This window comes from Rattus norvegicus, chromosome 12 (genome assembly GCF_021556685.1).
Source record: "Rattus norvegicus strain SHRSP/BbbUtx chromosome 12, alternate assembly SHRSP_T2T, whole genome shotgun sequence".
Lineage (NCBI taxonomy): Eukaryota > Metazoa > Chordata > Mammalia > Rodentia > Muridae > Rattus > Rattus norvegicus.
This window is the reverse complement of record NC_141545.1, coordinates 49826379-49842392: the sequence shown is the minus strand read 5'-3', so window position 1 is coordinate 49842392 and position 16014 is coordinate 49826379. Positions and strand designations below refer to the sequence as shown.

Here is a 16014-nt window from a genome sequence, read left to right as displayed (position 1 = left end):
GTGGTGGCTCACAACCCTCTGTAATGGGAACCTATCAATGCCCTCTTCTGGTGTGTCTGAAGATGGCTACAGTGTACTCATATGCATAAAATAAATAAATCTTAAAAAAAAAACATCAGCCAACCCCAAAGGGACCCTCCTCCTTTGGCCCAGCTTGGGGAGGGTGTATTCAATAAAGTTCTCTAATTTGTTTACTCCCTTAGTTCTGTTTGTTTGTTACATAGGGGTGTGGATGTCAGAGGACAATTTTAGGGAGTCAGCCTTCTCCTTCCACCATGAGGGCCCCCAGGGAACTTAAGTCAAAGGGCTTAGCAGCAAGCCCCTTCACCCACTGAGCCAGCCAGCCAGCCCCAGTTTTAGTTTTCTTTGAGATAGGGTCTCATGGAGTCCAGGCTGTGATCTAGCCAAGGATGACCTTGAACTCCTGATCTTCCAGCTCTCTAGCGCTGGGGTGATAGGTATGCGTACGCTACCCCCATGCAGCGGAAGCCCTAGTGTCCTCTTGCAGTTGACCAGGAGGTGTACTAGAAGTCTCCATTGTCTAAGAGCGGCATGGACAATGGCCTAAAAGCCCTCCGGGAGGGCTGGAGGGGCAGCCTGGGTGTGTGAAGGAGTCAGTTGCCATTTGTTATCATAATTTTATTGAACACCTGTGCTGGGCCAGGCAGCAGTGTGATGTCACTGTCGCTGGATGGAAACTCATTGGTTCACACAGACCCAAAGGAAGGACCATCCTTCCAAGCCAGGGGCCTGGGAAAGCCAAGATGCCCCTCACAGGGGACAGAGGAACAGACATGGTGGCCTCCCATAATGCTTCATTCTTATCAGGCAACCATGGCAACCAAGAGAATGGCTTTGGGGGGTTGGGGATTTAGCTCAGTGGTAGAGCGCTTGCCTAGCAAGATCAAGACCCTAGCAAAGCCCTGGGTTCGGTCCCCAGCTCCGGAAAAAAAGAGAGAGAGAGAGAGAGAGAGAGAGAGAGAGAGAGAGAGAGAGAATGGCTTTGGGAGTGGGGGAAGGGAGCTGAGTCCTTCTTAATGGAAGGACAGGAATCCAGTGACCTGCGGGGGACACACAGCAGTGGGAGGGCAATGGGGACGGGGATATCAGACAAAACAGAAAAGAGGTGGAGAATGTTAATGTTACTGTAGACCTTGTCCTGGAGGCCACCAGGCTCCAGGAACAAAGCAGGAAGCTCAGGACCTTGGGGGCTCTGGACCCTGATTGGAGTGGCGTAAGGTCCCTTCCCTAAAGAGTCCTGTGTATACACTTCACCCAGGAGGCCCAAATCTATGGCCTTCATGACTGATGGGGTAATCATGGAACCAGCAAGGGTCTTGCTCAGGTGGGCTAAGGGAGGAAGCTGTGCAGGGTGAGGTCATCCCCATCCGGGTCCCCACTGCGTTCTGTCTTCTGGTCCTGGACCTTGGGCAGGCCCCCGTTGGCTGTGACAGGGGCCCCGTCACCCCCCTCGGGAAGCAAGGATGAGATGCAGATCATCTCTGTGGGGGAGTAGTTCCGCACTGGGTACATGTGCGTCTTACGGGAGAGGCGGACGGCCAGCACCACCGTGCACACAAGGAAGATGGTGGCCAGGGAGGCTAAGATGAGAATGGCCAGCAAACATTGCTTCACCGGGATGAGGTCCGAGGTCCCTGGCGGGGTTGGGGCCAGAGAACTCCCAGGGGTGACAATCAGCCCTTTCTTCAGCCCGGTGTCAGGTAAGTGGCCAATGGAAGGCCCAAGGAAGATGGCAGACTCATTAGCCTCTGTGGACAGGGTCTCCATGGCGGTGGGTTCCGTAGAAGGGGCTTCTGTGACCGCAGATGTTGTAAATAGACTTTCTACAACCTGACTCCTGGGAAGCTGGGTGGTCTCTGTCTCTGTGGACGCTGGCTGTGAGGTCTCTGCCTCCGTGGGTGCTGGCTGTGAGGTCTCTGCCTCTGTGGGTGCTGGCTGTGAGGTCTCTACCTCCGTGGGTGCTGGCTGTGAGGTCTCTGCCTCTGTGGGTGCTGGCTGTGAGGTCTCTGCCTTTGTGGGTGCTGGCTGTGAGGTCTCTGCCTCCGTGGGTGCTGGCTGTGAGGTCTCTGCCTCCCTGGGTGCTGGCTGTGAGGTCTCTGCCTTTATGGGTGCTGGCTGTGAGGTCTCTGCCTTTATGGGTGCTGGCTGTGAGGTCTCTGCCTCCGTGGGTGCTAGCCGGGTAGTCATCTCCACTGGGCTTAGTCTCCGCTGTGTGACAGATTCAGTGCTCAGCATCCCAACTGCTGGCCTTTCTGTATCCGGGTCAGCAGGGCCAGTGGTGGCAACCTGCGCAGTGACAGTCTCAGAAGTTCCAGCCCCCGCGGAAACTCTCTGCTCTAACACGGCCACCATTGTCCGAAGCTCAAGGTGAGCCGCCACCATGTTGGGGACACTTATCAACGTTTCTGGGGGATCTGTGCCATACACGCTGTAGTCGGGGTATTCAAAATCATCATCCCCAACCACCTGTCTCCGTTCCCGGAGATGCACAGGGCCCAGGCCTTCCATGGTTTCATGCCCCCACGGCTCCTGCAGATGAAGGCTGTTGCCAGGGCCCAAGACGGTCAGCAGCAGAAGGAAGTGTGGGAACATGGTACCTGGGGAGACAGGGGCAGAGATGTGGTGTCAGCCTGTCCCCGCCGAGGACCTCAGGACAGTGCTGCTCTGGTCTGGGGCAGGCACTGTGGCGGCAGACATCTCCTGAGATGGGACCGTTGGCTGGAAGCTTTGTGCTTATTCACACAAGCAATGCCAGCCAACCATCAGAGAGGGTTCATTATCCTCCCAGCGGTTTTGGTTAAGTTTTATTTTCCTCCCCACCCCCCACCCCAGCCCCTCCATTTACTTTTCGATTTTATTTGTTCGTTATATTTATGAGACAAGAGTCTCACCCTAGGCTGTCCTTAAACTAGTGATCCTCCTGCCTCAACCTCCAGAGTGCTGAGATTATCAGTCAGAACTACCATGATCCGAGGTTAAATATTAAATACGTTTTTTTTAACCTATTTATTTTATTGTTGTGTGGATGCATGTTTGGCCTGCCCGGATGTCTGTGCACCACGTGTATGCATGGTGTCTGAGGAGGGGTTTGGATCCTCTGGAACGGAAGACACAGTTGTCTGTTGGCTGCCATGTGGGAACTGGGAATCAAACCCAGCTCTGAATGAACAGCCAGTGCTCTAAACCACCCAGCCCTCTCTCTCTCCGTCCCTAAAATATTTTATTTCTGCTAAGCTCTCAACTACAATCCCACCGTTGAGAGCCTGAGGCAGAAGGACTGCAGGACTGCCAAGCTACCTACTGAGGTCAAGGCCAGGCTGTGTAGCTTTATGAGATTCTGTTTCAAGAGGGAAAAAAAAAGTTAAGGGAGGAGAGGAGGGAGGGGAAAGTGTGGTCAGGATGTAAGAGGAAAGAAAGAAGGAAAGAAAGAAAGAAAGAAAGAAAGAAAGAAAGAAAGAAAGAGGCACTAATACTTACATATTTTTAAATTTCTAAAGAAGCCTGAAGGTTCTGGGCAGGATTATACATGTTCATAATCACAACATGTGGGAGGCAGAAACAGGAGGCTCAGGAGTTCAAGCTCATCCTCCACTACACAGTGAGTTTGAGGCCAGCCTGGGCTATGTGAGATCCCATTTCGAACCCTCCCCACAACAAAAAAAGAAGCAACCCCCTCAGAGCAGAAGCAAGCGAGGGTTGTGACTCAGCATTAGCCTGCTGAGTATATGCCAAGCCCTGGCTTCACTCCCAAAGCCTGAAAATATGAAATAAAGAAAAAAAGTTAAAAAAAAAAAAAAAACTGAACCGGGTATGGAGACACACCAACTCTCTGGAGGCAGAGGCAAGTGGACCTCTGTGAGTTCAAGACCAGCCAGTGAAACCATGTCTCCGAATAGAAAAAAATAATAATAATAAACAAAAAGAATAGAAAATGTATTTGTGGGAGTTTGACCGGTTTTTGTTGCTGTTCTGTTTGGGACGGAGTAACTGTGGGTGGCCCGGTATTCACTTTGTGTTCTTTTTTTTTTTCCGGAGCTGGGGACCGAACCCAGGGCCTTGTGCTTCCTAGGCAAGCGCTCTACCACTGAGCTAAATCCCCAAACCCTTGGTATTCACTTTGTAATGCAGACTGGCCTGCCTTGCACTGAGCAATTCTCCTGCCTCTGCACGGCAGGGCTGTGTCTCTAAGCCCAGCAAAGGACGACTTATTTACTACATTCACTTTTCTTTAAAAAAAATATTTATTTTTCTTTTCTGTGTACACGTGTTTTGCCTGCCTGCAGGTGCATCTGTGCACTACGTGTATGGCTGTGAACCATCATGTGGGTGCTGGGGACTGAACTCAGGCCACTTGGAAGAGCAGCGAGTGCCCTTAACCACTGAGCTTCTCTCCCTTAGTGCATCCCTCTTTTATCCTGTTCCCTTTGTGTCCTTGTTTGGAGGATGGGGATGACTAGACCCACCTCAGCATCGCTTTGAGGATGGCCTGAGGGACTGGAGAGATGGCTCAGTGGTTAAGAGCACTGTACTGCTCTACCAGAGGTCCTGAGTTCAATTCCCAGCATTCACGTGGTGGCTCACAACCATCTGGCTCACAACTGTCTAGAACTCCAGTTTCAGATCTTTTAAAACTCTGTGGTGAGGGGTTGGGGATTTAGCTCAGCGGTAGAGCACTTGCCTAGCAAGCGCAAGGCCCTGGGTTCAATCCCCAGCTCCGGAAAAAAAAAAAAAAAAAAAAACTCTGTGGTGAGTGGCAGGCTCTGGGTATTGGTTGATACCCTGCACACAGAGCCCCTTAGCGGGATACAACCCTCCAATAGTGTCTCATCTGCAGACAGCATCCACACCCATCAGTCATTTCCTGTTTACTTGCGTGATTGGCAGGCAAGTGGGAGGGAGAGGATGACTCTAACCTGTGGACCCTTCTTTGCTCTGCTCAGTCTGAGCTCCTTCACAGGTTCCTTCAGAGTGCTCTTATAAATGCACTGACTTTTTAATGCATTGTTTTGAGTTTTTGTTTGTTTGCTTGTTTTATTGTTTAGACAAGGTTTCCTGGAACTCTGTCTGTAGACCAGGCTGACCTTGAACTCGCAGAGATCCACCTGCCTCTGCCTCCCGCGTTAGGATTAAGGTGTGCACCATCAAGCCCTGCCTGACTACATCTAACAAGGAAACTGTAAAAACAAAAGCATATGGCACTTGCCTGGACAGTTATCCCGAGAACACCGCCCTAGGGAAAGAGCAGAGACGCTGGCAGAGGGCTCAGCTCAGGCCTGGGGGCTGCTTGGGAGCTTGAGTCCTGATTGGGGGAAGAGCCAGACCCCACATTGTTCAGGAACCACCAAGGTCCTAGAAAGGGCAGCAGACTATGGTGCAGGGTGGGAGGAGGTCCAGACACTGCATCTTGAAAGCGGTGTGACCTGGAGAAGGTGATTGCCTCTCTGAGCAGGGTTCCTCCTAGGGACGAATACCTGGCTCCACCTCGACCCCACTTTCCTAGGGGCTTGTGGGGAGGACAATACAGGAAGAAGCCACCAGTGCCAAGGTCCATGCCATCATTACGACACCAACTCTGTGCGAGCGCGCACGCGCCTGCGCACACCTCCCCCACGATTCCTGGAAGGTAGAGACTCAACCACTTCCTGAAAGAAGAGGGTGGGGGCGCTACCAAGGCGAGTTTCTGGGGTCAAGGCAGCTTGGAGGGTCTGAAATTCAAGGGCTCTCTCCATAGGCGCGCATCTGTTCTACCCACAGTCCCCTGCGCACACAGGAGACCAAAGGTGAAGACAGTCCCACCTTAGGGACAGTGACTCTGAGCACCCTCTCCGACCCTCAGCAGCCTCATATGGAAAATGAGTGACGTTGCTTCAAAGGTGTCCCACGGAGAGTCCCAGATGTCGGCTTCTGAAGGGAAGGAATCAGGGAGCCCCTTCTGTGGGGACACACACAGGGAGGCCTCCGACTCAGAGGCCATGGAGATGAGTTTGCTGCCACTGTGGGCAGCCGGGAACAGAGAGCTCTTCCCTGTTGAGGGAAGGAAGGTGGGGTGGGGGTGGGGGGTTAGGGCGTGTGGGGGTGGAGGCTCCTGGCGTGTTAGCCGCTCTGGAGGACCACCGTAGCGCAGGACCTTGAGACCAGCCCGGTCAACACAACAGGACCCTGTCTCGCATAAATAAGTAGATGAATTAATTCATATAATATCTTTTTTTAAATGTGGCCAGGGCGCGGATGGACAGCCGCAATCCCAGCACTTGGGAGGCAGAAGCAGGAAGAGGTTCAGGTGTAAAAGTAAATAAATAAAGCAAGAGCTGGGGGATAGATAATCCTCCGTGGCCGCGAGTGCGCCTCTGTGGTTGAAAGAACATTTGCTCGGCACAGGAAAAGGAAGAGATGAGATTCCCTCAGGAAGCCCAGCTTAACCCGGAAGTCAGACATCACAGAAATCCCTCAGTTTCCAACAAACTATGGCCACTGGCCACTCCAGGCTGGTCCCTGTGGTCTGTGTACCCCAACAGGACAGACCCTGGAACACTGCAGCATCTGTTCTCTGCAGGCACAGAATCTTGCAGCTCCAGTGCGAGCCACGCCCGCGGCAGGTGGGCGGGAGTCCGCCCTATAGGAGCTTCGCTGGTGGTAATCTCCTGAGTTCTCTGTGTGTTCTCCAGTGTGAGGGACTCTTGTCAAGCCCACATCACACCTCCACCGTGGGTGGGGACGAACTCCCCCATCTCCTCTGCAGAAGCACAGAAGCGGCAGAATTCAGAAGAGGAAAGCAAGCCTCGGAGTGACACCTTGCCCCTCGTCTTTTCAGATGACAGGAAAACAATAGTGGGGCTGGGCTGAACTCCCTGAGGGTAAAGACAGCCACATCCGACTTCTCTACATGCTCGCCTGTTTCCTGTCCTTCACCCCTAACCAGTAACTACCTCCCTAACAACCCCTGGCGGCTATGAAGAACAAGCTTCTAGGGGTCTCATTCCTTCATGAATTGTGGACCCTGCACATCATCTCAAAGTCTAAGACACCAAGCAAAGCCTGGACCAACAACCAGGGGAGACTGAGGCACAGGCACCCCCAGGTCCCAGGAGGGGTTAATATTCTGGTAGGTGGGACACAGTCCAAATCTGTGTGACCTCGGACAGTTCAATTTACCCCTAAGAGGCACGGATATCCCATCCATGCCTCAGTTTACAGCATAATCCCTGTAAGTCCATGGCAGAATGAATGTCATCGCACCTGACCTGGCAAATGTTATTAGGTAGTAACCAGGCCTGCCTAAAGCATGATGGGAAGGCTCACCTTAGCCTACAGCTTGGCAACATTGTCTAACACCAGCCTACAGGGTATAAATAAGAATCCGTAGCCCAGGGTGGATCAAACTCAAAACCCAGAATGTGGGTTTTCCAGAGTGGCTGACACTTTTAACGGTTGCCACGAGGGCAGAGCGTCATAAGCCGTACTGTCAATGAGGTCAGTGCTCGCAGAGGCAAGAAGAGAATCCACTCCTGGTTGGGCTGCCGAGGGTGAGTGGGGGGTGGTCCTTGTGAGATGCTCAGCAGATGGTAAACTCGCAATAAAAGTCAGTTATCATCGTCGTCGTCGTGGTCCCCACCACCACCAAAATCATCATCTTGAAACAGGGTTTCACTATGTGACCCTGGCTAGTCTGCAAACTCGCTATGTAGACCAGGGTGGTCTTGAACTAACGGAGATCCAACTGCCTCTGCTTTCTCAGTGCTGGTGCTGAAGTTGAGCATGGCTCATTGTCATAATTTCGAATTTTGCATTTAGGGCCAAGGGCCTCCCTGTTAACCCCTGCCTCGTCCTGGGAAATCCCCAACCTCCAGGCGGGACCGTGACTGACCTTTGGCTTCCTTAGAGAACCGAGACCCAGAAGCCCGTCTCTATGGACATCATCCTCAGACTCGGCCTCCTCAGGTTCATGAGTCACATCTTCCAAGTGACGCCTACGTGCTGGGTGCTGCTCTAAACCTGTCTGTCTGTGAGTCCTTGGTGCATTCCCCCATTGAAGGACGGGAGCTATCATTCCAAGGCCCGTTGGGTGCCCAGCGTGTCTGCAGCGGGTGGCCAGGAGCAGGGCTCAAAGCCAGGCAGTCCCCCCTCAGAGCCCATCTCAGTCCCACACCATCTGTTCTTGGAGCATTTGGATCCACTCAAGGCCTGGTCCAGCATCTTCCATTCTGTAAACCTTCCTGATGTTTGGTTCCTAAAACTCCATTCCAGTGAAGCCATGAACTCCCTAAGCTCACACAGCCACCCGCACCCCGAACCCCCAGCACTGCACACGCACACCGTCTCTGCCGTCTCTGCCGTCTCTGCCATCGTTTCCAGCTTCTTCGTATTTGCCAGCTGACACCTCTGCCTTTATTTTGCCAACCTATCAAGGACAATTCCCTTTCCCACTTTATGTTTGCTCCAAGGTAGGCTCGTGCAGCCCAGGCTGGCCTACAACTTGCTGTAGCCCAGAATGACCTTGAATTACTGAGTCTCCTGCCTCTGCCTCCCAAATACTGAGATTAGAGCTGTGTGTCTTGACACTTGAGCCTATTACCTATCCATGCATCTACTCATCCATCCATCCATCAATCATCCATCCATCCATCTATCCATCCATTCATCTATCCATCCATCCATCCATCATCCATCATCCATCCACCCACCCATCCATCCATCCATCCATCCATCATCCATCATCCATCCATCCCTCATCCATCCATCATCCATCATCCATCCATCCCTCATCCATCCATCCATCCATCATCCATCATCCATCATCCATCTATCCATCCATCCATCATCCATCCATCCATTTACTCATCCATCCATCATCCATCATCCGTCATCCATCCATCATCCATCATCCATCATCCATCTATCCATCCATCCATCCATCAACCATCCATCCATCCATCCATCCATCCATCATCCATCATCCATCATCCATCATCCATCTATCCATCCATCCATCATCCATCCATCCATTTACTCATCCATCCATCATCCATCATCCGTCATCCATCCATCATCCATCATCCATCATCCATCTATCCATCCATCCATCCATCAACCATCCATCCATCCACCCATCCATCCATCATCCATCCATCCATCCATCCATCCATCATCCATCCATCCATCATCCATCATCCGTCATCCATCCATCATCCATCCATCCATCCCCCATCCATCCATCCCCCATCCATCCATCCATCATCCATCCATCATCCATCCATCCATCTATCCATCCATCCATCATCCATCCATCCATTTACTCATCCATCATCTGTCATCCATCCATCATCCATCATCCATCATCCATCTATCCATCCATCCATCCATCATCCATCCATCTATCCATCCATCCATCCATCATCCATCCATCATCCATCCATCCATCCACCCATCCATCCATCATCCATCCATCCATCATCCATCATCCGTCATCCATCCATCATCCATCCATCATCCCCCATCCATCCATCCATCATCCATCCATCCATCATCCATCCATCCATCATCCATCCATCCATCCCCCATCATCCATCCATCATCCATCCATCCATCATCCATCCACCCATCCATTCATCATCCATCATCCATCATCCATCTATCCATCCATCCATCATCCATCCATCATCCATCCATCCATCCATCATCCATCATCCATCTATCATCCATCCATCCATCCATCCATTCATCATCCATCATCCATCATCCATCTATCCATCCCCCATCCATCCATCCATCATCCATCCATCCATCCATCATCCATCCATCCATTCATCATCCATCATCCATCATCCATCTATCCATCCATCCATCATCCATCCATCATCCATCCATCCATCCATCCATCCATCCATAGACATAGTCTTTTTTTTTTTTTCCTGGAGCTGGGGACCGAACCCAAGGCCTTGCGCTTGCTAAGCAAGCGCTCTACCACTGAGCCAAATCCCCAAACCCCATAGTCTTACTGTATGTCCCTGGAACTTACTATGCAGACCAGACTGGCCTCAAACTCATAAGAGGTCTGCCCATCTCTGCCTCTAGAAAGTGTTGAGATTGAAGGTGTGCACCTCCATTCCTGAGCCCTGCAACTTTTTACTAGTAGACATCCTGTGCATCTCCTTAATATCCCGTGGCCCCTCGCAAGGCCACACACACAGTGTTAGATAATTGGGGGCGCCTTAACTCCAGGAATCAGCCTTGGCTTGTTGGAACCAGCCAGCAGCAGATGAGACCTGTGGTTTAGCACAATTTAGTTGAAGGAGAGCTTTGCCTGGTTTTCTAAAGAGGCATGGATCCCACAAAGCCCAGACAGCTCGTCTCCTTCCAGTGTCCTCCACTCCCTGCTTCCTGCTCTATACAGCAAAGGGGACTGAGAGACCTTGTCACCATGGGTCCAGGATCCCGCAGCCAGAAGGCCTGTGCTACATCCTAGCTCAGTGCCTTCTTGGCCATGATGTCATGTGTAGCTACCTCTCCTTTCGGAGCCTGGTTTTCCCACTTATAAACAACTGTACCATCCACCAGGAGCATCTGGGTGACCCCAAAGCCCTCTGGTGACCCACCCAGGACCCAGCCCAGGTTTTCTGGAGAGCTCGGCAGGAGGTCCCAGTCCCTTCCGTTCCCCAGTTTCAGCTCTCTGGCTACTGGCCAAGCTGGTGAGGAAGGAACCTCCCCACAGGGTGTGGTACCAACGGAGGCACCCAGAAAGCCACCTCTCTAACCCTCGGACACCAAGAGGCCAGGCCTTTGCAGATGGAAATTATTTATGGGAAAAGGAGACCAGCAAACGCCCAGAGTCCAGACAGTAGGAACTAATCTCCCTCTTCAGGGTAAAGGGCTAGGGGATGCTCAACCACAGAGCACTTGCTGAGCTTGCAAAAGAGCCTGGGTTCAAACCCAAAACTCACTCAGCAAAGACAACACAAATCTGCAGGAGTGGGGATGGGTCTTCAGCCCCTACCAAGTACAAGCTCCCCAGAATGGACTAGGGATGTGACCAGCGACGTGGGCGCTCCCCCGGCATTGCAGGAAGCTCTGGCTTTGATTTCCAGCATCAGTGAACTAGGCGTGGCAGAGGCACATGCCCACAATCATAGCACTCGAAACATGGAGGCACAGAATTAAGGTCATCCTCCGCTACACGGTAAGTTTGAGGCCAGCCTCGGCTACATGAGATTGTCTCAGAAAACACTGGGCTTGGAAGAGAGGGCTCAGCAATTAAGAGCATTGGCTGCTCTTCCAGAGGACCATGTTGGATCTCCAGCGCTCACATCCATCTGTAACTCCAGTCCCAAGGGCCTCATAAGACACTGCACACATATGACGCACAAACACACAAGCACTCAAAACACACATATGTGTAACACTATTAAAATAATAAGATCAACTTAAAAACAATTTCCTATGAACAAGTACTGTTTTCTCAGTCTGATTTAATTAAAGCAGCAAAACAACAACATAGGGTCAGGGTAGAGACTAGGCGGCTCCCAGGGTCAATGCTTGCCGGGGACGACTGCCGGCCTGAGTTTAGTTCCCAGAACCCACAGTGGAAGAGAACTGATTCCCCTGAGCTATCCTCTGACCTCCACACATGCCTGCTCGTGCACACGAGTGCTCATGCCATGTGCACACACAGGGAGATAATGACAATAGTGATAACAATAACAATAGCTATTATTAATGCTAAATGAAAACAAAAATTTAGAATGATCAAAGAAGGCTGGTATGGTGGCGCCTGCCTGTGAGCTTAGCATGAGGCCAAGGCAAGAGGCTAGCCTGGGCTACATAGTGTTACAGGCCAACTTAATGAACAAATGGAGACCATATCTGATTTGAGAGAGAGAGAGAGAGAGAGAGAGAGAGAGAGAGAGAGAACTCCAAAGAATGTTTTTCATGCCTTTAAGCTCAAGACAAACTCTACCACACTCTTTCTGGACTCTTCGAGACTTAGACTCAGCACTGGCCTTGAGTTTCCCGTGAACGAAAGGAAGGGTGGGGTAGTTTCTAGGTAGAGGGCCTGGACTTCTCCGAGTCTCCACTCAGAGACTGCGAGGCAGCAGCCACAGCCTGGTAAGCAGACGGCAGCTGGGTGAGCATTTCCAGCTAAGGGTGGAGAAGCTCCAGTCTCCTGGGAGACCTTGGCCCAGAGTGTCAGTGCCACTCAGAAGGGCCCAGGTACCACCAATGCGAAGAAGAGCCTCTGGTCCCTTGGGCCCCCAGCCACTCCCTCCTCATGGTTTTGCAAACCAGACTTACCGTGCCCAGCAGAGCATGGGGCAGCTGCCTCGGGGCCCAGAAGTGACTCTGCCTCCGTGACAAGGCCCCGTCCACACTGCCAGATGCTTGTGGTCCCAGTCCGCCAACCCCCAACGGCAGGGTGTGGAAGAAGGAAGCGAGAATGCGGTTACTCAGGCTGGTCACGTGACGCCCCACACCCCCTTGTTTGTGACAGCTTTGGTGACAAGTCTGATTAAAGTTGGGTGGGCAGCGTGATGGCTGTGTTGGGGCTGATAACAGTCTGGAAAAATTCGAGGAAGGTATGGGGCCTTACTGGTGAGGTGACCTCTGCAGATGACCTCAGAGAAGAGTCATGGCGTTATTCCATGGGCACGGGAGAGAGGCAGACAGAAAGAACCCTGCCATGGGAGACAGAGGCCAGATGGAAGGGCAGAGGGCGGGTCTCAGTTCCATTTTAGATGGAGAATGGGAGGCAGAGGGTTAGGAGTTGCAGAGTATCCACATCTTTGGGGCTTGTGGGTGGAGTGATGTGTGTGTGTGTGTGTGTGTGTGTGGGTGTGTGTATGTGGGGGTGTGTGGTGTGTGTGTGGTGTATGTATGTATGTGTGTGTGTATGTGGTATATGTGTATGTGTGCGTGTGTGTGTGTGTGTGTGTGTGTGTGTGTGCTCACACGCTCCTGCATGACACATGCATTTGTCTCTACAGCTCAGCTTGGCCTTGGGGTCCTCCCTCCTCTGGGGCTATAGGAGGCTTTTCCTCTTACAAGGTCCTGCATAACCAAGTGTAGTGACTCTCTCACTTCTAATCTCAGCAGTGCCAAGGCAGGAGGAGTACTGTGGGTCTGAGGCTAGCCTGGGCTAAAGAGTAAGACCCTGTCTTAACCTCTCCACGAATAATCCAGCAGGCCCTTTAGTAGCAGTCAAGGACTCCCTGGACAGGAAGGGCCGTTCCACAATAGATTTCTCCCTTATCCATTCCTACATCTCAGGTTGGACACCAGCCCTAGTCTCATGCCATTCCTCTTGTCTATGGGGTGTGAGGCCAGTCAGTAAACAGGTCAGTAGACCAATACCACATACCCTCCAGCAAATGCACACTCCAGGGCGAGCCGCCAAACCCTGATAACCTGAGTTCAAGTCCCGGAATCTGCTGAGTAAAACTGAATCCTGAAAAAGCTGTTCTCTCTCTCTCTCTCTCTCTCTCTCTCTCTCTCTCTCTCTCTCTCTCTCTCTCTCTCTCCCTCTCTCTCTCTGCCTCTCTGTTTCTCTCTCTCTCTCTCTCTCTTTTCTCCCTCTCCCTCCCTCCCCCCACCTCTCTCTCTCCTCCCTCTCTCTCTCTGACTCTCTGTTTCTCTGTCTCTCTGTCTCTCTGTCTCTCTCTCTCTCACACACACACACACAAACGTGTGTGTGTGCATGCACATATATGCACAAAACATAAATACGCAAAATAAAAGTGTTTAAAATAAAGCAAGCAAGCGAATAAAACAAAACCAACCAACCAACTAACCAGACAGACAGGCAGACGGACAGACAGATCCAGCTCTAGTCAGCCATGTCAGGACCTTTCAGCCGCCTTAGGAAGCCAGCGCTGGAGCCCAGAGCTGAGCCCGCCTGGACAGACAGATGAGCTGCACCAACGGGACCCAGATCTGGGCTGTGACGTGAGCAGCAGGGGAGGGAGTCACACCTGTTCTTGGCCAGCAACTGCTCTGCCACCCAGCTTCCCCCCAGCCTGCTTACATGGCAGAAGCAGAGGCCTCCCATCCCTGTCAGAGTCTGTCAAGCAGGGAGACCTGCTTCCTAGAGGTTCACGTGGATTCCAGTTCATGCTTTCTCTGAGGCCATGAAGCCATATCCCCCTGTACCTGACACCTGTGGGGTGCATGCTCACTGTGAGCAGTTCTGGGACTCTAGGAATGGAGCCCAGGAGACATGGTACCCAGCCGGAAAGAACAATTAGGGAAACACCTAAGTCCCACGCAGGGAAAGCTGTCCCTTGGCGAGATGTGGCACAGGTGCTAGACACCATATTCGTGCTTGTTAAAGCAAACTTGGAAGGAGGCAGATTGAAAGATCCTGGGCAGACAGACAGGTGGTCACAGACAGACAGGCCCTCCTTGATTTGCAAACAGACACAAGCGAAGACTTAGCCTTTTCTTGGAGCTCCTTAAAGACAGTCCGAACTCACACTCAACCAATCAGAAGTAGCCAATACAGTTCTGATCAATCAGTAGGAATCCTCCAAGACAGTCAGATCTCAGTTTTCCTTTTGTGTCTGCAAGTCCCCTTGGCAGGGCTCCTGAGCGCTGTCTGGCTTGAAGCTTCTTGATTTATTTTTACTATGTGTGTGTGTGGTGTGTGTGTGTGGTATGTGTGTGTGTGTGTGTGTGTGTGTGTGTGTGTGGTGTATGTGTGTCTCTGTGTGTGTGTGTCTGTTTGTCTGTGTGATGTGGTGTGTGTGTGGTGTGTGTGTATGTGTATATGTGTGTGTGTTGTGTTGTGTTGTGTGTGTATGTATGTATGTATGTATGTATATGTGTGGTGTGGTGTGTGTTGTGTGGTGTGTGTGTGTGTGGTATGTGTGTGTTGTTGTGTGTGTGTATGTGTATGTGGGGGTGTGTGGTGTGTGTGTGGTGTATGTATGTATGTGTGTGTGGTATGTGTGTGTGTTGTGTATGTGTATGTGGGGGTGTGTGGTGTGTGTGTGGTGTATGTATGTGTGTGTGTGTATGTGGTATATGTGTATGTGTGCGTGTGTGTGTGTGTAGAGTGTGGTATGTGTGTGTGTGTTGTGTGTGTATGTGTATGTGGGGGTGTGTGGTGTGTGTGTGGTGTATGTATGTATGTGTGTGTATGTGGTATATGTGTGTATATGTGTATGTGTGCACGCGCGTGTATGTGTGTGTATGTGTAGAGTGTGGTGTGTGTGTGGTGTATGTGTGTGTGTGGTGTGGTATATGTGTGTGTGTGTGTGTGTGTGTGTGTGTGTGTGTGCATGTACACATGTACAGGTCAAAGGGCAAATTTTGGGAGCCCTCTGAGTCCTAAGGATTGAACTCAGGCTATGAGACTTGTTGGCGAGCACCTTTAGCCGTCTTGTCAGCCCCAAGCTTAATAATTTATGAGTCATTGTTTAAATAAACTTTACAAAAATGTTCCTTTTCTTTCGACTCAGTTTCCATTAGCATACTGTGGGTTTTCAAAGTGCACAGGAATCCCTGTTACCAATCACGGATGTTGGCAAGCGCTCTTCTTCCCAGCTGAGACAGGCCCTTGCTAATTCCCCAAGGCTGGCTTTGAATTCAGTCTTCGACCCAGGCAATCCTTGAACTCACGATCCTACTGCCCGCATAGCTGGGACTGCAGGCCAGCCTCTGCTCTGCTTTTTAGAAATGGAACCTGAAAAGATTCAAAATCCGTTGTAGACCACAGCAGCGATCATTTGCATAAGAGATTTGAGGAGCTGGGCGTGGTGGCACACACTTGTAATTCTGGTACTCTGTGGGCCACGGTCAGAGGATGACCTCTAGTTCCAGGATAGATCAAGGCTCTATGTCAAAGAATATACAAACAGGGTCAGGCACGGTGGCGCACACCTTAATCCCAGCACTTGGAAGGCAGAGGCAGGTGAATCTCTGTTTGAGGACAGCCTGGTCTATGAACTGAACTTCAGGAAGGAAGCTACGGTGAGCCCCTGCTTCAAAACAAATAAAAGGGGGTGG

The 16014-nt window shown here is 51.4% G+C and overlaps 1 protein-coding gene across 1 annotated transcript; it reads right to left on the bottom strand.

Moving 5' to 3' along the window:
- Positions 1-618: 618 nt before the first annotated feature.
- Selplg (selectin P ligand) lies at positions 619-12394 on the bottom strand. The gene is given in 2 exon segments (NM_001395153.1): positions 619-2618; positions 12307-12394. A coding segment is annotated over 1 exon segment (1263 nt). The 5' UTR covers positions 2614-2618; positions 12307-12394; the 3' UTR covers positions 619-1350.
- Between the last annotated feature and the right edge of the window lie 3620 nt (positions 12395-16014).